Source organism: Falco biarmicus, chromosome 8, assembly GCF_023638135.1.
Source record: "Falco biarmicus isolate bFalBia1 chromosome 8, bFalBia1.pri, whole genome shotgun sequence".
In the NCBI taxonomy this organism is placed as follows: Eukaryota; Metazoa; Chordata; class Aves; order Falconiformes; family Falconidae; genus Falco; species Falco biarmicus.
In genome coordinates this window covers 82,537-104,270 of record NC_079295.1, presented here as the reverse complement: position 1 = coordinate 104,270, position 21,734 = coordinate 82,537, and the positions used below count along the sequence as shown (strand labels likewise).

Below are 21,734 nucleotides of genomic sequence, written 5' to 3'. Positions count from 1 at the left end.
GCTCCACATGTAGGTCACTAGCTCAAAGATGGCAGGGATTACAGGTGACTGATAGTTATAACTGGGCAGCAGTTGAGAAGGAACGGGTGTCTCTTTTGCCAAAGCTTCTCTGTAGTGACATGCTTCGCCTCCTGACAGCCCTGAGGAGGCTAGAAACTGGACAGGTGTGGATTCCTGTGCCTCCGTGCTCTGACTGTAACTGTTACCTCAAAGCACTTTGGAGGAGATATGTGAGAGGAATTGCCTTTGTTGCCTCTGTCGTCTAATCTCGCACAGACGGATTGCAACCTGGACTGCAAACTGGCGCCTTTTGCTCAGATTCTGCTGACATCCTTAAATTTTTCTTACAAATTAAAAGATCAGACTTGCGTAAGGAAATCTTAAGTTGGAGGAGGAATGAACATACGTGGAATAACTTGTGAAGAAAAATCTAAAGATAGCTGCTGTCTTCTGTCCTTAAAAAGCCCTTGGGCAGGAATCTGAAGAGCTCTCTGTAGTAATGCTGTCAGTATCTTTCCCAGAGTAGTGGCATTCCGTCAGCTTACTGGAGACTGAGTTTAGAAGCTTTTAGCTAGGATTTTTCTTGAAATGCAGTCACCGGCCTTGGCTGGAGCTAGAGGTATGTGCAGAATTTGGCTACCACTGGCTAGAAGTGGGGCATTTTGCATGCTGTACAAATTGCCAAATACGTAGTGAAGTTAAATAGACTAAGCTGGCATTTTCAAATGGAGCTTTACTGCCTCCAGGCTAAACCCTGCTTTCCTGACAGTTGATACTGCGCTGTAGCCATTGAGACTCACTTGTTTTGCATCTTACGGCAACAAGAGTGATTTGCGCTGCAGGTGGATGCTGGGTAGTGAGACATCTGCATGTCCATGTACCAGCAGAGACCAGTAGACACCCCTGAAATCCATCCATAGCTAGGGCAGTCCATGCGATAGAAGTGAGTGGGAACAGACTTACCCTTCCTGCGTGTTTTTACACTACCACAGCAGCAGCCGTTCTGGCTCGTAAGCAGAAACCTTTACACGCCGCCATGCTCTTCGGTTTGCAGCAGCAGTATATCAGCAGCTGAAAGAAGCTTTGACATAAGCGTATGGAGAGGAAAAAACCCCAAACCCAAACAAATTTGGGAGAAAAAAAAATGGTGTGAGTGACTGTTTTGAATTAACTTCATTCATTTCCTTTGTGTTGCGTTTTGTTTTTTAAGGTCCAGGTCTCCCTATGCCAGTTCTTCTCGCTCTAGAAGTTCGCATACCTACTGCAAGTCAAGATCAGGTCCTTCCCACCCTCGCTGCTGCTCTCAATCATCTAGTCATGCCCCCTCTCATTCCTACCCACGATCAGCACCATATCCAAGAAGAGGCAGAGAGAAGAGTCGGGGCTGTCATTCTAGGTCAAGGTCACGTGGTTATCCCCGCTCAAGGTCAAGGTCACATGGCTCTCCCCGCTCGTGCTAGTGGACTCACCCTTTCTCTCGTCTTCCTTAACTGAACATTTTTGGAAAAAATACTGCAGATACAGAATTTAAATAAAAGCTATTTTATGAAGCGTTACAAAAGATGACAGTGTGCACCGCGCCCGTTGCGACTGGACTGCGCCCTTTTTTCCTCTTGGCACTGGTTCTACCAGAGGAAGCCCCGTCAGACAGAGTGAATAAAAGCCAGTTACAAAAGGAACCATCATTAATACCATGGAGGAGTACAACAAGGACAACACTGCGACACCCTGAGATGTCCCCTCCCTGCGCTGTCCCTGCGGTGCAGGCAGCCAAGTGCCACTCGGCAGAGCCCCAGCATCTCCCCCAGGCTGCCTTGGGACAGGAGGGGACAGCAGGTGGGGACAGCCTGGGGGTGACAAGAGGGGACAGCTGGTAGTAACAGGCCTGGGGGGTGAAGGGAGAGACAGCTGGTGGGGACAGCCTGGTGGGTGACAGGAGGGAACAACTGTTTGGGACAGCCTGGGGGTGATGGGAAGGGTCAGTGGCTGGGGACAGCCTGGGTGTGACAGGAGGAAACAGCAAGCAGTGGCAGCCTGGGGGTGACAGGAGGGGACAGCAGGCCGTGGCAGCATGGAGGGTGACAGGAGGGGACAGCAGGCTGTGACAGCATGGGGGGGTGACAGGAGAGGACAGCAGGCAGTGGCAGCCTGGGGAGTGACAGGAGGGGACAGCAGGCAGTGGCAGCCTGGAGGGTGACAGGAGGGGACAGCTGGCAGCGGCAGCGTGGGGGGTGACAGGAGGGGACAGCAGGCCATGACAGCCTGCGTGGTGACAGGAGGGGACAGCAGGCAGTGGCAGCATGGAGGATGACAGGAGGGGACAGCAGGCAGTGACAGCCTGAGGGGGGACAGGAGGGGACAGCAAGCCGTGACAGCCTGGGGGGTGACAGGGCACGGGGCGGTGATGTGCCCAGGGCTGTTGGGAGAGCCACTACAGGCACAGGGGCTGACAGGTGACACTGGGTGGTGAAGGCCCCAGGGGGTGACAGCAGGGACACCGCAGCCCTGGGGGGTGACAGGGCACGGGGCGGTGACAGGCTGGGGGACAGCAGGGACACCGGCGGCCCAGGCGGGGCTGATGAAGGCCCCTCCCCCAGGGGCGCTGAGTGGCCCCCTGAGCCCCTCTGTCACAATGCGGAGCCGCCTGGGTTGCCATAGCGAGCAGCTTGGCCTGGCAGCGCTGGTGCGAGGAGGGAGCGGAGGCCGAGCCAGGGCCTGTCCCCATCGTCCTCCCACCGGGGCTGCGAGGAGGAGCCGGCGGGCTCAGCCCACGCTGCTGGCCCCAGCCCCTCGGTGGGCCCTGACCTGCTGTGGGGGCCGCGAGGCCAGCTGCTGCGTGAGGTGCCATCGCGGAGCGGGCACCGCCTGGCCCCGGCCATGTCGTGTGTCCACTACAAGTTCTCCTCCAGGCTGAACTCCGATGTGGTCACCTTTCACGGCCCCCACATCTCCCTGCGCGACCTCAGGCACCAGATCATGGGCCGCGAGAGGCTGGAGGCGACCCACTGCGACCTGCAGGTCACCAACGCCCAGACCATGGAAGGTGCGTGGGGGCGGCGGGCGCGGGGACCGGGGACCGGCCGGCTGGCGATGGCGCAGGCGGCCAGTGAGGCGGTTGGGCCACGGCCGGCAGCGGTGACTTGTGCTGGGGCCTCAGAGCTGCTCTTCCGTGGTTGTGCGCTGGCAGCTGCCGTCAGGGCTGTGTGCGCAGCCAGGCACAGCAGCGTACGGGGTCCGTGTGCGACACCGCACGTGGAAGAGGTTTGATTTCTGGGAACCCTTCTAGGTAAAACGATAAGGGAATGTGGGACAATGCCTTGTCATCACAGACCTGCTGGATTTCTTTGAAAGCCGGCAGAGAAGGCTGAACGTGATAGAAAAGGAGTGGGTGGCTAATTTAAAGGGGAAAAAAAAGTGGGTTTGGTGACTGAAATTTGTCTGAGTTGAAACACGGAATAAGTCCCCCACCCCATCAGAACACTGCGCTCAGGAATTGTTCGTGAACGATTTGTTGTGAATCGTGGAATAGAACCATGGTACACCCCAGACTTGCGAACCCTTATTCCAGGCATGTGTCCTTGTTGGGATTTTCAGGCACCAGGGTTTAAACTGCATAACACGTTTGCAGAACAGGTTTGCAGGTTTGGAGATCCCACGTGTTATGCAAAAACTACCAATCAAGGAAACACATTGCAATATGCAGTTTTGCTTACCCACAAAACAAAATGAATTTTGTGTGAGAAGGAAAAAAAACATGCTACAACCCATCAACACACTCCACCGTTCAATATCCAGCCCCTCAGGGTCCTTTCTGAGCATGTTCAGATGGGAAGATGTACTTTGCACTAACTACTTCCTCAAAATTATTTACATATGCATAAGGCACTTGCACATGTCACTTTGTTCCTGGGGGCCTTTCTTGGGGTCTTTAGAGATTGTTGGTGGTCAACAACCTGGTGAACTTCAGCTGAACTTTCCTGGGGCACCTGTACTCTACGTGTGGTTATAGAACTTCATTTCTTCTCTGTGCTGTATGGTCTTGAAGGCAACGCACCGTTACCCCACTACCCTCATCTATCGGTATAGCCCAGGTGCCTCAGAAAGCTGCCACCCCTTACTGAGCTTATTCAATAAGTCGAGTTAATCACTGCTTTAGCTGCAGCCTCTCCGAGTGATTCTTCATAACTTAATCCTGTCAGCGAGGAGAAGTGTCCAGCTCTGCCACTGAAGGCAGCAGCCTCGAGTCACCAGGCTGCTCCCTACAGGAAGCAATCCCGACTGCCTGGATCTGGCCGCTGAGAGGCTGTATTTAAAAATGAAGTGTTTTCTAGCAAGGGAAACAAGGCTGGAGCACTCATACTCTGGCTGGTGACTCTCCCAGGCAGCTGCATGTTCCCAGTCCCTCAGCAGGACAGGTGTAGCCAGAGCCCTGTCAGAGTCAGCAGAAAAACACGCTGGCCCTATTCCTGCAGGACCTACAGACGCCGGGGCGGCTCCAGGGGGCTCTGTGAGTCGGGGTGCCCGGGGCACCTGCCGGCGCCTCTTTCCCTCCTTGGCTCTCAGCTCACTCCCAGGGCTGCCCCGGCCAGGCCTGACTCCAGCTGCCCCGGGGCCTGGCACAGCAGGGGGCTGGAACCCCCCCACAGAACCCCCGGGCAGCCAGCAGGCAGCAGACACCCCTGTGCTAGCCCAAGGGGCATCCCTCGCCCCACGGCCAGCCACAGATCCCCTCAGCCGGGCCACAGCCCCAGCACAGGCTGTGCCTGCCCAGCCCAACACGGCTGCCAGGAGGGTGAGGGTGGGAAATGGCAGCTCCCAGCATGCCCCGGGAACAACCTGGCCATGGGGCGGCCCCGGGCCTACAGCTCCCAGCATGCTCTGGGAACAACCGGGCCATGGGGCGGCCCTGGGCCTACAGCTCCCAGCATGCTCTGGGAACAACCTGGCCATGGGGTGGCCCCGGGCCTACAGCTCCCAGCATGCCCCGGGAACAACCTGGCATGGGGCGGCCCCGGGCCTACAGCTCCCAGCATGCCCCGGGAACAACCAGGCCATGGGGTGGCCCTGGGCCTACAGCTCCCAGCATGCCCCAGGACCAACCTGGCCATGGGGCGGCCCCAGGCCTACAGCTGCCAGCACGCCCTGGGAACAACATGGCCATGGGGCAGCCCCCGGCCTACAGCTCCCAGCATGCCCTGGGACCAACCTGGCCATGGGGCAGCCCCGGGCCTACAGCTCCCAGCATGCCCCGGGACCAACCTGGCCATGGGGCAGCCCCAGGCCTACAGCTCCCAGCATGCCCCGGGGCACGCCTTCTCCCAGCAGGCCATGGGACATCGCTGCCCTGCAGTTGGGCCCTGGGGGGACACCAGCCCCCAGCCCGGGCCCTGTAGGCCCCATGGCCCCTTCCCAGGGCTGCCCAAGCACAGGCCCCGGCCCCGGAGCCCCCGTGGGACAGGGACGAGGGGAAGGGAGGCACCAAGCGGCAGGGAGAGGTGGGTCAAGGCGGAGGGGTGGCCGGAGAGGGACAGGAGGCAGCCAGAGGGGCAGGGGGAGCAGGAGGGGCTGGGCAGGGATGGAGAAAGGACAGGGACTGGGCAGAGGGGTGGAGCGGGACAGAGATAGAGGGGCAGGGGGTGCCGCAGAGAATGCAGGATCAGCAGCAGGAGAGAGGGCTAGGGAGTGGAGCGGAGGGGCGGGAAGGGGGACAGAGGCACAGACCAGCACAGGCAGGGCGAGGGGACAGGATGAGCAGGCTGTGGCCTTGGCAGTGGGCGGCAAAGCTGCTTCTGTGGGTCTTTCCTTTCCCCCTCTGCCCTTATCCCCTCCCCACCCTTCCCCTCGGTGAGGCTGTGTCTGTGGTGTGCCTGCTCTGGTGAAAGGAGCTCCTGCACCAGCCTGAGGGCAAAAGAAGAGGGGCAAGGAGCAAGCTGTCCCAGTCCTTAGTTTGCAGGTTTAATGTATCGGCCCTGTTCAGAAAACACAGCGTGTCTGTGTGTCAGTGGTGCCGGCAGATTTTTATTCTTTATAGCAATTTTTTTAAATACCGGGCTTCGTGCAGAAGGTTCACACGGTGCTGTGCTTGTAGTAAACGCAATTGCTTTTATGCATGCTGCATTCTGGAGGTGGCAAGTGCCAGGTTAGAGATGAAGATGGAAATGAAAGCAAGTGACGCACACGCATGGTGAGCCTGCCACAAGCATGCTGTGTATTGACCTGGGAGAACGCTGCAGGGACTCTCAGAAGTCAAGGTTTTCAGTGCTGTTTCTGTGTTTGATACCCAAGGGATGGTTTCCCTCTGCATGCGTTTCTGGGCAGGCATGTGCATGGACCATAGGTGTGTCTCTATGGTGCGGTAAGTGGGACTGCTGGTAGCTTTTCATTTCATTCCAACTCAAAAGTAAAGAAAGATTGTACCTGCAAAAGAATTCAAACGGCCGTCTTTGTTTCCCAGAGCGAGCATACAAGCATGGGGGAGCGGTTTACAGGTTCAGAACTTCAGCCAGCTCTGGATGGTAAACCCTCAGGAGAGGAAAGAGAAGCCCCACTTTTTTAACTACAGCTCTGCTTCCCTTAATGTGTCTTCTTGTTAGATTGTGTCGGTAGTCAGATTAAAAGCACATGATTAAACTGTGCTTCTTTATGAAGATATTTGAGGGTAATTTACTGTCTTCAATCCTCTTACGAGTGGGGCACTTTGTTGCCCTGTGGGCAGTACAGTGTCGTGACTGGTAATTTTCCTTTTCTTGCCTAGTGTACGGATGCATTTATGAAGGCAAGTGTTGGGTCTTATTGGCGCCGCACAAGAAACCAACGTGTGAAACCCAGACATTCACTGTTAGAAACAGGAAGAAGCTGTGGGCCCTTGCTTCAGATTCTGCAAAAGATGTACCAAGGCTGAGGAAATTGGCAAAAAGGGAAGAAATGCCGTAGCATAACTTTGGGATGGCAGGTGAGGTTTCCATCAGTCTTCCTCAAACGTAGCAGCCTCATTTGGTTTGCGGATGTGGTGTTGAACTCAAACTGCGAGACTAGTTTCCTTTATTGTGGGTGGTACTGTAGCACACGTACCTTTCATGTCCCAAGTGAAGTTGCCAAGGCTCTAGTTAAACTTCTGCAGAACCACCTCAAATTTTCCATAGTGCGTGATTTCCTTCAACAGTCAAGTCCAGGTCTGTGGCATACAATAACCCCTACCCCATTTGGGATCTGGATGTGGTTGATTTTTAATTCAGACTTATCTGCTGTTAGAGATGTTCGGGTTTTGGTCCAAATAGGGAAATGCTGATTGTTTCATTCTTTTGCTTTTTCATAGTGTTGTTCCATGTTTAGTCATTTGTTCCTTACAAAAATAATGTATGGGTGACTATGGAGCTGGAGGTGTTTACGTTCTTGTGGCTGAATGTAGCAGTGGAGCTATCTTGCTGTATTTAAATCAAGAGGAGCATAATGTAACTTCACTTAAAATCTGGTCTTGGTAGGCAGATCCTACCCTGATAAGCATTTAAAACAAAACAAAAAAAAAAATCAAAAAAAATCAAATCTGTGACAAGGTATAGGTGGAGCACCTGAACGGGTGCAAGGCAGCAATTCTCTTGCTGATATCCACACATTGCAGAACTGTTGCCATCATGACCTTGAAATAGTGAGCCGTTAATGTTAACTACTAGCAGCTTGTGAACCTAACACCTAAAGGTAGAAAATAATTTCCCACTGCCACCTTTTTTTAATTTTCTTTTATGTTTTAAAGTTTCTGATTTGATACTTTCTGATGTATTTGAAACCTGTGTCATATCCTACGAAGTTTGTGACAAGTGTGTGGCAGATGGGACTTTTCTGCTTGGAGAGGTAGTGAGATGGAGAGTGGAGAATGGTTTTATGGCACAAGTGTAGAAGTATAAAAAGAGATTAAGAGGCTTGTGTACCTTGCTGCCAGTTCAGTGGCATGAGAATTCCTGTAATAACAAATTCCTTCTGGCTCTGAAGGAATGAACGTGCCAGCCTGCTGAGTTTCCAACCAGAGCAACACTAGCAACGGATGTCGTTCCCAAATGGTGAGGTGGTTGTAAGCTTCATCAGTAGTAGAAGCTGTGGAGAAAGTCACGAATCATCTGCCGTTCTGCAAGTCAAGTGCTTGGCTCTTTTGTCACTAGTGTTGATTTAAGGGTGCATTGCTTATAAATAGCACTTGACCTTTGTAATTCTTCATACTGCTAAGTTCTGGGTGCCATCAGAGAACCACTGTGCTGTGAAGGCCCTGTAAACATACGGCGATGTTTGTGTTTATCCATTTTGCCTTCCCTTAGATGATGTTATTTTGTCATTTGAAACCTTAGTGGCAGGATTTGGGGCTTTATCCTGATCAGGCATCTAAGGGCCAGCTCTTGGCTGCAGCTGCAGCATAAGTATTCAGGTGGTTTGAGCACCAAATGAAACTTCCACTTGGCTGTCATTTTGGCTTTTCCCTTCCTCTTAATTTTCATATTTTAATTAAGAGTTTTAAGTATTTGGCTTCCTTACAGAAAAAAACCCCAGTGCTATCCTTGTCCTGTTATGATAAGGCCCTAATCTGGAGGGCAGAAAGCTGAGACCACCAGGAAGATGTTGAGAGGAAGGGGAAGAATGTTAGAGCCATGAGTCGGGTGTTCTGAGATCTGAGGAGATGGAAAAGGTGCCTCCCAGGTAGCTAAAGGGAAGTACAGGAGAGCAGCTGGGAGCCAGAAGTGTGGTGTGGGCATATGGAAGTGCTACGCTGTGGTGTGTTAGGCAAATTATTTTTAGGAACCTTCACGTTTGTTGTCATTTCCCAGGCTCCTGAGGTGCAGGAATGCTGGAGGCAAGAAGCTGCCAGCATCAACTACGTGGAGAATGAACACTTCTATCTCCATTTCACTTTCCTCACTTCTGTGTTGCGGTGGCAGGGCAGTACAGACCCTGACCCGGACCCGGACCCTGACCCTGACCCTGCGAGTACGCAGGCAGCTTGTGTGGCCAGTGCCAGTGTGGTTCTGGCACAGAGGATCAAGCTCTTCATGCTTCAGAGCTTTCAGGCTGACACTCTTCAGCACTCAATGAAGCTCTAAATTACAGCTAAAGGAAGACAGAAGTTTTGCTTCAGAGCTTGATAATGTCATTCTGATCCATCCTTTTGCTTGTTCAGTGGCTACAGAAGGGAACCACTGCCTTGGTGGGAGCATCCATTGAGTTCTTCATGTGTGATATTAGAGGATCATTGTGTCTGTTTATGCATGAGACCATTACAGTAGGTGTTTTGAAGATGTTCACGTGTGGTACATAAAACCTTTGCCAGTAAAACAGTAAATCCACGCAGTGGGGTCTAAAGCACACAGATCCAGTGCGATCCTCCAAAGAGCTTTGAAAGTGTCTCCCCAAGGGTACAGACCTGGCTGTTGGTGATTCTGTTGAACTGCCTTTTATAGCAGGTTGCTTGGAGAAGTTGCTATGTCTGAAGTCATCTTCTGGGGGCCGAATGCTGCAAATGGTAGAATGTTTAAGGAAGCAAATGAATAACCTTCAGACTTGATTTTACTCTTTTAACAGATTGTACACAAATGGGAGGCCTGAGCAGGCTGCATTTAGCAGGGGAACATGACCTGACTGCACAGGAGGCAAGGAACTCTCTTCTCTCGCTGACCATGAGCCCTCAGTTTCAAGGCAGATGTGAAGAGGAATATTTGACCCGTGGGAAATGCAACTTCAGATACGTAACCCAGGTGGGACTGCCATGTGAGCCCTGTGATAGGAGCCGTGTATCCCAACCATGAACGTAGAGGTTGGGCCCAGTTTTTAGCTTGGTTCAGTATGAACTCTGCTGACTGATTCTGTGATCAAGAGCAGGCAAGTCTGCCCCCTGAGAGGATGTTGTCGTGGGTGGAAGGGTTGAAGTGCAGTGACTGAATCAACAAACAGGTGGTTTGAAAAGTCTTTTGGGCGAGGATCTGGTACGCTGGTGTAATGCCTTTTCCCTTTACAAAGGTGTCCAGTAAACACAAGTGTTCCTGCATGTGTCCAGTAGCGCAGAGACCTCTGTACTTTCTTTGAACTGATTGTTGTGTAAGATCTGGGGGTTTGGGGACAGTTCTGAAAATTGTTCAAAAGGTGTCTTGAATGTTGGGTGAAATGGGTCATCACTTCCATAAACCTCTAGCCTGTAAAGAAGAGCCATGGATGTAAGGAGATTTTCTTTTTTTCTCTTTTTATTGTTACTGGGAGGAAAAGCAGTGATTAACTATTGGCCTGTGATACCCCCAGGTGCAGACTGTGCAGTGCATTTGAGGTGGATCACTCCTGTACTGCCAGGACTGAGCCCAGACTCCTCAATGCTTTGCACACTGGCACTGGAAGTCCTTGTGCAGCTGTGGGTACTGGCTTTCTGTGCTGCAGTGTGAAAAACACAAAACACTGGGGTTAAGGTTTGCAGAGAAGTGGGAAAAAGTTGATTATTTTGTGCTAGGAAGGGAATGTCCTGTAGTTTTCAAACTTTGCACCTCTCCACTTGGCATTTAAAACTGCTTTTAACTCTGCTGCTATGTTTCAACGAGAGGGAAGGTGTCTGGTTGTCACAGATGATGTGTCCCATCAAGAAGGATCTTTCCCTTCTGAGTTGAGCTTTCTTTGCTTGACGTGGAAAGTGCCTTAACCTGAACGATTTCAGATGGCAGTGAAGGAATTACATCGACATGGGGATTTAGAGACAAATCCAAACGTATGTCGTCTTACATTTCAGTATATGATTTTTTAAAATCAGGATTTGCTGGGTTTTGAGCAGCAGACCCATTTTGCATGTGCCTACATAAACCCCATTTTTATGGATAGATGCATGCAGTATGTTTCGTGATGTGATACTTAATTACATATAAGCTGTTCTATGCTGTGCTTTTCTGGGATTGTCGTAGTCCTTTGAAACGCAGCCCTGCGCATCAAAGGGGCAAGCTATGTCATCTGCTTTCCCCCACAACACAGAGCAATGTAACTGTCATAAATACAGGCTGAGCAAAACTAGTTGAGAGATTTGTGGGCTACTGTTAGCATCACAGTGGGCCAGGAATTAGCCCATGCTTACTAATAAGTTCCTGTATTTTAATTGTCCTATGCCACCTGAGAGGCAGGACAGTGTCAGGACACTTTCCCAGGGAATAAAACTGGACATGTTTGCTTCTCTCCGAGGGTCCCCTATGTACAAAGCATCCTTCAGCACAATCTGGGTGCTTGGTGTTCTCAAAAGGACCCAAAGGGATGAAGTTCACTCCTCCTGCCTGTGTGACAGCAGGAATTATGTCTGCAGCTGTGCTTCTGCGCACTTCGAAACTGCCTCCGTTTCTTTGCTTAGCCAACCAGAGAAAAAAGCCAAAAAACCCTAAGCTGAGTTGGCAACAGTGTCTTGCTGTCCTCTCTGAAGGAAGTAATTTACCATCATCTCGCAGCTTGTCAAACGTGCACCAAGTGTGAAGAAGAACATGATGTGCACTGTCCTAAGCTCTCAGCAGGTCAGGTTTTGCTGTCCTCTGGAAACTGTCTAGCTCCTCAGTTTTTCTCCACAAAGGACACATTGTTTGGAGTAGTGATGAGGTGGCCCCCCAGATGCCCCAGCTTTATTTCTAAGTCCTATTGAAGTATTTTGCCTCCTGAAGAGACTGTGTTCCTCATGAGGAACGGTTACTTCGAAATAAAGTGACCCCCTTTCCGTCTAAAGGGATGGAGCTTGAGACTGTGGAGGTGGAGGTGCTTGGTGAGGGAGGCAGTCAGGCAGGGCCAGTCTGGGGTGCCCAGCTGCGCAGGGCAGTGATGGCACCCGTGTGCCTGGCGAATGCTTCTCTCGCAGTGTCGCAGGGAGAAGGTGCGAGGGTGCTGGGAGAGAGCTGGCGCCCCTGGGAATGACAGCAGCTAAAGGTGAGGGCTGGCTGCGTGGGCAGCAAAGGGTGAGCCAGCCATTCCCTTTGCAAATGCAGTGGAGAGGGAGGGAGCCCCTCCATCAGCACAGCAACGTCTGCTGGGGCAGGGCCAGAGGCACCGGCACCCAGGGCAGGGCTGGCAGGGGGTCTGAGAGAGCCACTCCGCCACCGCCTTGCTTACTGACCTTGTGGGGAAATCGCTTTGGGGGCAGCGATTAAAAAGTGCGTGCAAAGTTTTTAGGTCCAATTGGAACACTGAGAAGGGGTTCGGGGCCTTTCTCAGAGCGCCGCACGTTGCATAGTCATGTGTCATACACAGGTTTGGTGGCTGGTTTCTGGCTTCTAATGCAAACGCGTACGCATCCTCAGTAGCACTGCTGAAGTGTTTTACGGACTACGCATGCTCCCCAAGTGGGATTTTGGCCTCTTTGGGGCAGAACTATTTCAGTTAGAGGTCCCCATCTCCCACTGCCACCATTATCTTTGTCCTATTTTAAACTCATTTTCTGTTGATGTCAGTGGATCCCAAGACCTGATCAGCTTGTGTTCTCTTGCAGCCAGAACTTTCCTCATTGGAAGTCTTCTTCCTGCGCAACTTAGATAACGGTGCTCTTTTCGCTCCCTGCTCTTTGTTTCTCACCCCTGCCAAGGCTGCCTCCCTTGATGGGAAGTCCCTTCATTTGTAAATACTTTAGAGAGTGGGTCAGCTCGGTGGAGGTGTCACCTCGACAGAGGAGAAGGTGGAGCGTCAGATCTCTGCATGTGGCAGGGGCTGCATTAACCCTCATCTCCCGCTGCGTGAATGACCGCAGGCAGAGGCACTGTGCAAGGAACATCAAACCTTTAATGAATTAAGAAAGACAGATCTGGTAGAGGGCTGGGGCTGCAGTGGGTGGGTGCAGGTCACACGTCAGAGGGATCTGTGCTCCACACCTTCTCTATCAATATATCAACGGTGACTGGAGCAGCGTGGAGCACCTTGTCTCCCAGTGTTCCTCAGGGTTCTGGCTCGCTTGCTGGGCACGTAGTCGCTATTGGATGGCCTCTGCTTGCTGCTGCCCCCCTGCTCCCCACTACAGCCCACTGCCGTGGCATCCCTGTGTGGCTTCCCCTCCCAGAGGGTTTTGGAGCTTTTTGCCACCGGGCACACCACCATCTTCTTCCTCTTCTTGGGTGGCATGCTGCCCCATGGGGACATCTCTGGCATCCCGAGGGTGTCAGCCAATGTGGGGCGCTTGGCCTGTTTACCAGCAGCCTTGCCTGATCTGGGCACCACCCGGCAGGAGAAGATGCCCGGTGGTGGTGGCAAGCGGGTCAAAATGACCGGGGGCTGCCTCCGCAGCACCTCCTCCACCAGCTGGGCCATGCGGGGCAGATGATGCTGGGGTGCAGTCGGGGGGCTGGCCAGGGGACTATTCAGCAGGATCTGCTGAGGACCCTCTGGGAGACCCTTGTGGGCACCCTCTGAGCATCCCTTCAAGGGGCTCTCCTCTGAAGTGTCCATAGGACCCTCCTGAGAGGGCTCCATGGGGCTCTCTGGCAGCCGGGTGGGGAAGACCGCTGCCAGCCCACCCTGCTTGCCTTTGGCGTCCAGCAGGGGGGATGTTGCCACCCTCTGCCAGGAGGGGTTGGTGTCCTCCTGCATTGCGGCCACCACTTGGTCCTTGGGACAGTTGCCCTCCATCATGCACTCCAAGAGGTCAGGGATCCTGTTGAGGGTGGTGGTCAAGACAGGGACATCAGGGACACCACGGTTGGTGTCCTCGCTGTCCCCCAGCCCTGCCACCAGCGATTGCTCCTTGGAGCAGCCGCCCTTTGCCATGTACTCTGAGAACTCCGGGAACTTGTTGAGGAGGGTGGTCAAGCAGGAGCTGCTGAGAACTTCAGGGAGCTCCAGGATGCTGTCGAGCCAGGCGAGCGGGTCGCTGCTGTCCACGGTGGACGAATGCTCATCCTGAAACTGCAGATTGTCCTCTGCCAGCTCAGGGAAGGCCTCGTTGAAGGCATCTGGCCCCAGCTCGGGCAGGTCCAGGAGATTCTCTGGGCTTGGCGGGGTGGTCACCACTTCTGAAAAAGCAAACGAAGCCAAGCCACCCCCAGGGTGATGCAAGCCTTCCTTGGTGCAGGTCACCCCCTATGGGCTCTGCCACCCTGCAGACCTCACCTTGGTGCTTGATCCTGCTTCTGCCAGAGAGCATATCCAGGGCGGGCTGGCAGGGGGTGGCAGCAGGGACGCCATCCTCACTGGCCACCACGTCGTTGTTAAAGGCCTCCAACAGCTTCTGGGCGCTGCCAGGATGGGTGCGGAGCACAGGGGAGACCTGCACGCAGTGCTGAGCCGCAGGGTGTTGGGGTGGCAGGGGCCCAGCATGGGCAGGGACATTCAGCACAGTGCAGCCCGTAGGGTAGAGGGGCTGTCCCTGGCCCACGTCCCATGGGCCCAGCCCCACTGGCTGGTGGGGCAAAGTGTCCCCATCACCACTTGCTGTCCCTGGCCATAGGCAGGGGGACAAGGAGCAGGCAGAGGGGGCAGCTGCACACCGCTGGGGAGCTGCAGCACGTGTGGCAGCTGCACGACCTGCCCCGAGTCCCCCAGGGGGCCCTGCACCCCCTGCCAGGTTGCCTGGGCGGGCTGGTGGGTGACAATGTGGAGCTGGGAAGGCCGAACGGTGATCAGCAGCCCCGGGACAGAGGGCAGCACACCAGAAGTGACCGGTGGCGGCATGGTCAGGGTGGTGAAGCTCATGCTGGGCACCTCTGGTCCTGTCGGCAGCTGGAGGGGGAACCTCTCTGTGGGCAGAAGCGAAGGGGGGTGATGTGGTGAGGTGCTGGCCGGCACAGCTGGTTGGGGGTTACCCGAAGGGCAGGAGCACCACGAGGAGCGTGCTGCTCTGTGCTGCGGCAGTTGGCCAGTGTGGCATTTGTTGGGGCAGTGTTCTGGGGTTCCATCTCCATGGCGATCATTATGCCAGCACCTGCGTCAGCCAGCGTTGTGACAGTTTGACTTTTAATGACAGAACAACTTCCCAACTCAATGGTTTCCCATCCTGCTGATGCCTTCCTGCCCTCAGCGCTGATTTCCCACCCCCACCATAGTTTCCCATCACAACTGTTTTTTGGGTTGGGAGTTGAGTTTCATGTCAAAGGGGAGTTTTCACCTAAATTTCTGTTGATGTCAGTGGATCCCAAGACCTGGTCAGCTTGTATTCTCTTGCAGCCAGAACTTCCCTCATTTGAAGGCTTCTTTCTGCCTTCTTTCAGCCAGGGCAGGGCTGGGAGGGAGTTTGAGAGAGCCACTCCTCCACTGCCTTGCTTAGGGACCCTGTGGGGAAATTGCTTTGGGGTGGGGGCAATTCGAGAAAAGTGGGACCTCAGAGAAGCATAGTATTACAGGAAACTTTTTAGGGTAAGAGACAGCTATCGCTTTCAGGATGGCTGGCATTCACCATCCTAAATGTGTGCTGCCACGGCTCCCTAAGCAGCGCAGCCTGCAACCTCAGCACGTGCTGACAGGAGTAACGGGGGCTGGAGCGGAGTGGAGACCCCGCGGCCAGGCCCTGTTATGCTCCTGCAGGAAGGGGAACTTGACGGTACCACAGAGCTGATGAGATGTCCACTGCCATGATTTTCCCTTTTATAACAAATTCTACCAGGGACGAGCAATGACGGAAAAGGCAGGAATATGGTTACGCCAGTACTTCACAGTCCCTTGAACTTGTTGTAGTTCCAGCGTACTGGATGGGTTGTGCCCAGATTCTTTCTTTTCCAGTGTGTCTGGTGGAAGAGAGGCAGCTCCTGCAACCCACCAGACTCCTTGGAATTTAGCTTCTCGTGCTGGCCCTTGGCACTTTGACTCTGGGACTTCCAGTCCCAACTTGATTAGTGTTGCCCAAATGGTTTTCATTGCACCTGTAATGCTTTCTGGCCCGTCTGCCCTGCTGAGGATGCCATCGATGTATCGATAGACTGTGAGGCCAGGTGGAATGGTGATCTGTGCTAAGGCTGTGGCCAGAGCATTGTGAGCGATAGTGGGGCAGTGTTCGTATCCTTGCGGAAAACTGTTTGAAAACATACTGAGTCCCGCTCCAGGCAAAGGCAAACCGGGCTTTTTCTTGTGCGTGGAGCAGAATCACGAGGAATACATCTCTAACATGTAAAGCATCTAAAGCTAACCTAACATCTATGCTAACCCTAATGTCCCACAAGAATCACTGCATTACTGACAATGAAAGGAGAGGAAACAGCACTGTGAGAACGAAAATATCCCACTAAGTCAATTTTTTTGTCTACCTATACAGCAGAAGTGTTCTTTCGTGTTAAAGTCAGAGTATGTTCTGATTTGCACTGCCCTACTAAATAGTTTTATGCTGGAAAGGTTTACTAAGAAATAATTGTTAGTGTTCTTCCTGGTTATGCACCCACATCTTATAATGAAAAAATTAGATGATAACGTCTTTGCTGTGCTACACTGTTCTATAACTGAGAGTTAGGTTGTGTTTCATTTTAAGCATTCTCAAAAAAATACGGATAGTTACAGCTTTTACTAACAGCACTGCGGCAAATGTGAATTCACAGGTGGGCTTTTAAGCCTCACCTCAGCATGTTTGGTGTAGGAACAAACATTACAAGTACTCTAGTATTTTTGCCAATGCTTTCCTGCACAAATTGTATTAAAAGCATAGATTCTTCTGGTCTTCCATGCAGAAAGTATGGTGAGAATAAATCTGATATTAAAATGACTTCTTCAGATGTCAGAGGTTTATTGAGAAATGTCCACTACCTGTATTTTTTCTTATATACTTGCAGCGGGTCGTAACAACCTGCAGAGAAGATATGCAAAGTATGTCATCCCTATTATTTCCATTCCTGGGTTATGATAGAATTTGGCACAGAATATTAGATCAGTTGCAAAAAGTAGTGCTGGGCCACGCATATTCGGATTGATCCATGATCCCAGGTAGCTGTATGGGATTTGGTACTTTTCTTTAGTAAGTAAAGGAAAACTGCATGTATTATAGAAATGAGAATTTAGTGAGACAAAGGGCAGGTCCAGTTCCTTTTCGACTACTACACAGAGATATTCTAACACATCAAATGAAAAGAATTTCTAAAGAACTAGACCTTTCTGAGCTGGAGAAGAGGTAGATGAAATAGAAAAGATAGAACTAAAATCTGCAGCAAAATATTGCCTCTAAAGGAAGATGTGTTGGGGTTTTTTCTTTCACGGAAACAAATGAACAATTACTCTGCGATTCTCCAGACTGGAAATTTGCAAAAAGCTGTGTAGTGTGGTTTTCAGTAGTATAAAAAGCAAAAGTTCTTCAGGGTTTCAAGTACACCTTTGCAACAGCTGTGAAAAAAATGCAAGCATGCAGATTGTTCCATTGTATGAAAACACCTTCATTTACTACTTATTTGTCATACAGGGAATAAACTAGCTGTGACGACTGTTGGAAAGTTTTAGGTGAATAAAAAAATCCTCCAAACCAGGAAAAATACTGTGCTATCAGGTAGCTGCAGCTTTGCTGTGTGAGCTTAATATTCACGTAGAGACTTTTTCTAAATGTGTCACTTAAGGCAGGGATGGCTTCTAATTCTAAAAAGTCATATGCCTAGAGCAGTCACTCATGTGCCACATACAGGATTTTTATGCTAACACTATTAAAAAATTTCCCTAGAAAATTTTCCACCTCCTTCGAGTAAATACAACCGATGTCCCTAACTGTCTCAGTTTCCTATTCCACCATAGGTTGCTGTATTTCAAAGACAAAGTTAACCAACGGCTGGTTACTAACCGAGGGCTCAAACCAATTTTTGCAGCAGTCAGGTAGAGAGTGGCCATTTGGTCTGGACCCACTGAAGTGCCAATGTAAATACAAACAAAATAAGGTCTATCAAACTTTAGATTCTCTAGCAAAACAACGGAAAGGATATGAAGAACTACGTCTTGTCTACTGTCTGTTTCCCATATGTGTTGTGATCGGCTCCCTGGAAAACAAGAGGCTGGACTGGTCCTGGCTGTGCCCATGAGCTTGCCAGCTGAGTGCTAGGTGGTAGCAAGGAGAGCACTAGAGAAAAGCACAGACCCATTGACCCAGCACCACCGTTCTCGTGTTCTTCATGCATGTGAGGCCTGTTAGCCATTGTACTTGTATTTATTCTAACACGGGACATCAGTCAACAGTCACAACACCGGTGGATTACCAGCACTTCCGTCATATGCTTCACATATAGTGTTAAAGGAGAAATTTACACAGACGTGGGTACCACTAGGTTTGCTTTAATCGCCACTCAGAGCTGGGCCACCGCCCCAGCGAGTGGCAGAGAGCAAAGGGATACAGCACAGCTTATATACACTTATCAAATCATTAGTCAACGTCCAAAGTTTTTAGAAGTTTCCTTTGGTCTTGTCCATTCTGCAAATCCATCACCTGACCCTGTCCCTGTTGATTCATCTATTTGCTTCCAGTCTCTGCCTCGGTTCCAAGCTCCTCCTCGGATCGTGATCTTCTTTCTGCCTGCTTTAACTCACACACTCCTTCAAGCACACTTAGTCTTTGAACAGCAATTCCTATTCACATATACTGATTTTTTTTTCTTGAAACACCTGCATTTCTGTGAGCACCTGTGTGCACAAGGTGATCATCTGTTGTTTCTCTGTTCTCCCAGTGATTAACTGGACTGGGTGTTAAACCAGCCTTGGATTAGGGCTATACTGGGGACAGGGCCTGGTTCTGCCACTTAGCTGCTTTAGCACTTTAAATTTCTGAATTCAAAACACATTTTCTTTAACAAGCAATACCAGAACAATGGAGAACAATTAACAATGGTTTGGTCACTGCTGTGACAAAATAATGACAATTATTATTTCTGGTGTAGGTTGCTGTATGTCGTATTTATGAAACTAGGATTTGCCGGAAGAAAAATGTTCTATTTCACACCCACAGATGAGCTCCCTGAGATGAGCATCCATGTTTTAACAAGCCTTTACATCAAAGGCTGTAAACGAGTGTCAGTCTGCACAACCAGCTGGGAATCTTGTGTTGTTCCAGGCACATATTTTTGTCCCATTCAATACCTTGTCTGTGTGATTTGCCTTTAGTCTGTCCTGTGCTTTCCTGCTAAAGATTTATAGGCTTCAGTCTTCTGATACTGCTCCAGCTCCCGCATCTAATGCTCCTTATCTCTGTCTGCTCCATCAAGGTGTCGCTGAAACAAAGAAGTCCAAGAGTACCAGGGAGTTGCCTCCCCTTCAGGAGGACGGGAAGAAAAACAGCTTGCCAGATGAAGTGCTGATCCATTTCACCTATGCAAACAGGAAAGGAGCGAAGAAACAATGAGAATGTACGTGAGATGCAAAGACGCAGGATTTCTGGATAATATTGCTGTATTCTGGTGTGTCGTGTCCGTGTCTCCCCACCCTCCCGCCTTTCCCTTTTTTTTTTTTAAATTCAAATCACTATTCTGTTAACTCTTTTATTTTTAGATCAAGCTTTAACGTTCAGACCTGTCACAGCAGGGTTCCAATACGCCCTTGGTTTTTTGCCCCACAGAAAAAAATGCACTACCATTCTACAACCACACACTTTTCCCATCTGAGAGGCGAACAAAACATCATGGCTATTGGAAAAGAGTAGCATAAAGATAAAAGAGCCTAGGTGATATCAATTTAAGCTATCTACGTTTAGGTTAAAAGAAAACTTCAGGCTAGGAAGAAAAAAAATATTTCACACTTGCATAATAGAATGAGCTTAACTGGAGAACTCTTTAGGGGGAACAATGAACTGAAAACCATTTAAGGAGTGGTCACAACACTTGATAAACGGCTCTTTTCCAGAAAAAAAAAAAGTTGCTGAGCAAGTTTTTCATCCAATGAGTTTAAAATTCAATGGAAATAAGTATTCAATCTGAGTGAACATTAGTCACTGGGCATGCCTTTTTATTTTCATTACGTCATCACAAGAATACATGCAATAGTTATAAATTTCGTGCATTTGCAAACCTGTTTTGATGCTGCTGAGGACACAGTTAACGTTCTAGATTGGGGTGCAAATTTAGTGATGCTGGGTTTGCGTTTCTGTTGGACACTGTATTCTTCCAGAAGACATTAATTCTTCTCTTCTGTCTCCAGCAATGTGCTGCTGACAGAGTACAGTAACCGACTCAAAAACAGCAGAAGTGTTTCCTCAGCTTGTGTCTTGGATGGATTGTTTTGAATCACTAAGGAGGAGTTCTACTCTACTACCTGTAAGTAGATGTCCTAGGTTTTCTAGCACAGATCTATACAGTTCTTTAAATATTTCTTTATATATATATATATATATGTTTCTTATAAAACTTAAACAAGAAGAATGATTTTTAGGGTGTTTGCTGTATAACTATAGTAATGGTCTTTTTCTAGGGGAGACTCGCTATTCGGTCAGCTCAACCAGTCCTTATTTCAGTCAATTCCAGCCAGCTCAGCGGTCCTTATGCTCACCAAACACAACAAGCAGTAGCAGGACTGCAAGGCTGGAACAGGGGAAGCGCGAGGCTTTCCCTTCAACTGTTGTATCGGACAACTAGTTTGCTAGTTGCTGCAGCTCAGACACTTTTCCCCTGGGTTGCGGGACACTCACCCACACATGGTAGTATACTATTGTTATCGATTTGTTAATAAGTTAAGATTGATTTACTTTATTTGATTGATTATTTGATTTTATAGAATTATTTTATAGAATAGAAATATAGAAGGATAAAAATATATTTTGAGGAAACTTATAATTGCTCAGTAAAAGCTGCTATGAGACCCTCTGTACATCCTGTACCAAGGCCAGAAGAATGGGCTGGAATTATTGTTGAAACTTCGGTAATAATTTAGGGTTTGAAAGGTTTCTTTGTATCTGACCAGTCTTCTGTATGTAGAAAGTGTATTGAGATGTCAGAATATGAGATTAATGGAAATTGGGAGGAGTCGACTGGAACAGCTTGTGGTTACCTGCCAAGAAACCGTGAACTTTAGTGGCAGGTAATTCCGGCAGGGGGAGATCGCAACCACCGACTCACATACCACCTACCCAAATCGTACCCCAGACCCATTTCTAGACCTTTCTAAGCTCTACTGCGCAGAATCGGATATAGGAGGAGAGTATGTTAATGATTTACTGGAAATATTATGATTATGTATGAATACTTAATATGTATGAATAAGTTCTATATATGGTGTCTGATTTTGAGACCTGGCGTGCATTGATCGTGAGAGGACTCACTCACGCACCCGGCCGTCAATAAAGAAGTGTCTGCTTATCTACATCACATTGGTGTCGATAAGTTCTTCATTCCGAGGTTTCGGTAACAGTTTTGGCGACCCAGATGGGACCTCGCTGAAGGAGACCGGAGGAGTCGGGGACCTGATCGGTTCCAGCCGGCACCGAGGATTTCTCGGGGACACCCATCGATCCCCGATCCATAAGGCTCTTCGCGACGTTCCCTGGATTTTGGTAAGACACTTCTTCTTGTAATTGTAGTAAGTGGGTAGGAGTCCCACTATAATAAGCGTATGGTAAGCAGTGGGTTGGAGACCCACCAGTGGGTTTGAGTATCACTGAGTAAGTCTGCCTGTCAGACGCGGTGAGAGCTGCGCAGGGTTGGACTATAAGGATCCTTGTGGAAGAGGAAGCCTAGGCGCCTGCCCGTAAGACATAAGCGAAAGCTATTGCAGGGTTGGACAAAAGTGGAAACAAGAGAAACTACATGCTATAGTGTTCTCTAAGGTAGTGCCTCTAACAAGAAGTTAGAAGAAGTTTTGGGGGTTTTTTGTTGTTTTTGTGAGTTTGTGTATTA

At 50.2% G+C, this 21,734-nt stretch overlaps 1 protein-coding gene and 1 long non-coding RNA gene across 3 annotated transcripts; one reads left to right on the top strand and one right to left on the bottom strand.

Annotated features, from left to right (window-relative positions):
- Window positions 1-5,359: 5,359 nt before the first annotated feature.
- LOC130153870 (uncharacterized) lies at window positions 5,360-10,566 on the top strand. Of its 2 annotated transcripts, XR_008823524.1 has the most exons (4): window positions 5,363-5,495; window positions 6,755-6,952; window positions 9,562-9,734; window positions 10,273-10,566. It is a non-coding gene; the product is annotated as an uncharacterized LOC130153870 (long non-coding RNA). The 2 variants fall into 2 exon arrangements; XR_008823523.1 differs by lacking the exon at window positions 10,273-10,566 and having other exon boundaries at window positions 5,360-5,495; window positions 9,562-9,773.
- A 2,295-nt stretch (window positions 10,567-12,861) lies between these two features.
- On the bottom strand, window positions 12,862-14,867 carry LOC130153701 (uncharacterized). Its single transcript, XM_056348926.1, has 4 exons — window positions 14,769-14,867; window positions 14,454-14,685; window positions 14,077-14,403; window positions 12,862-13,979 (listed from the first exon to the last, which is right to left on the bottom strand). Exons 1-4 carry the CDS (start codon window positions 14,865-14,867, stop codon window positions 12,862-12,864), a joined length of 1,776 nt encoding a protein of 591 aa, XP_056204901.1.
- Window positions 14,868-21,734: the final 6,867 nt, after the last annotated feature.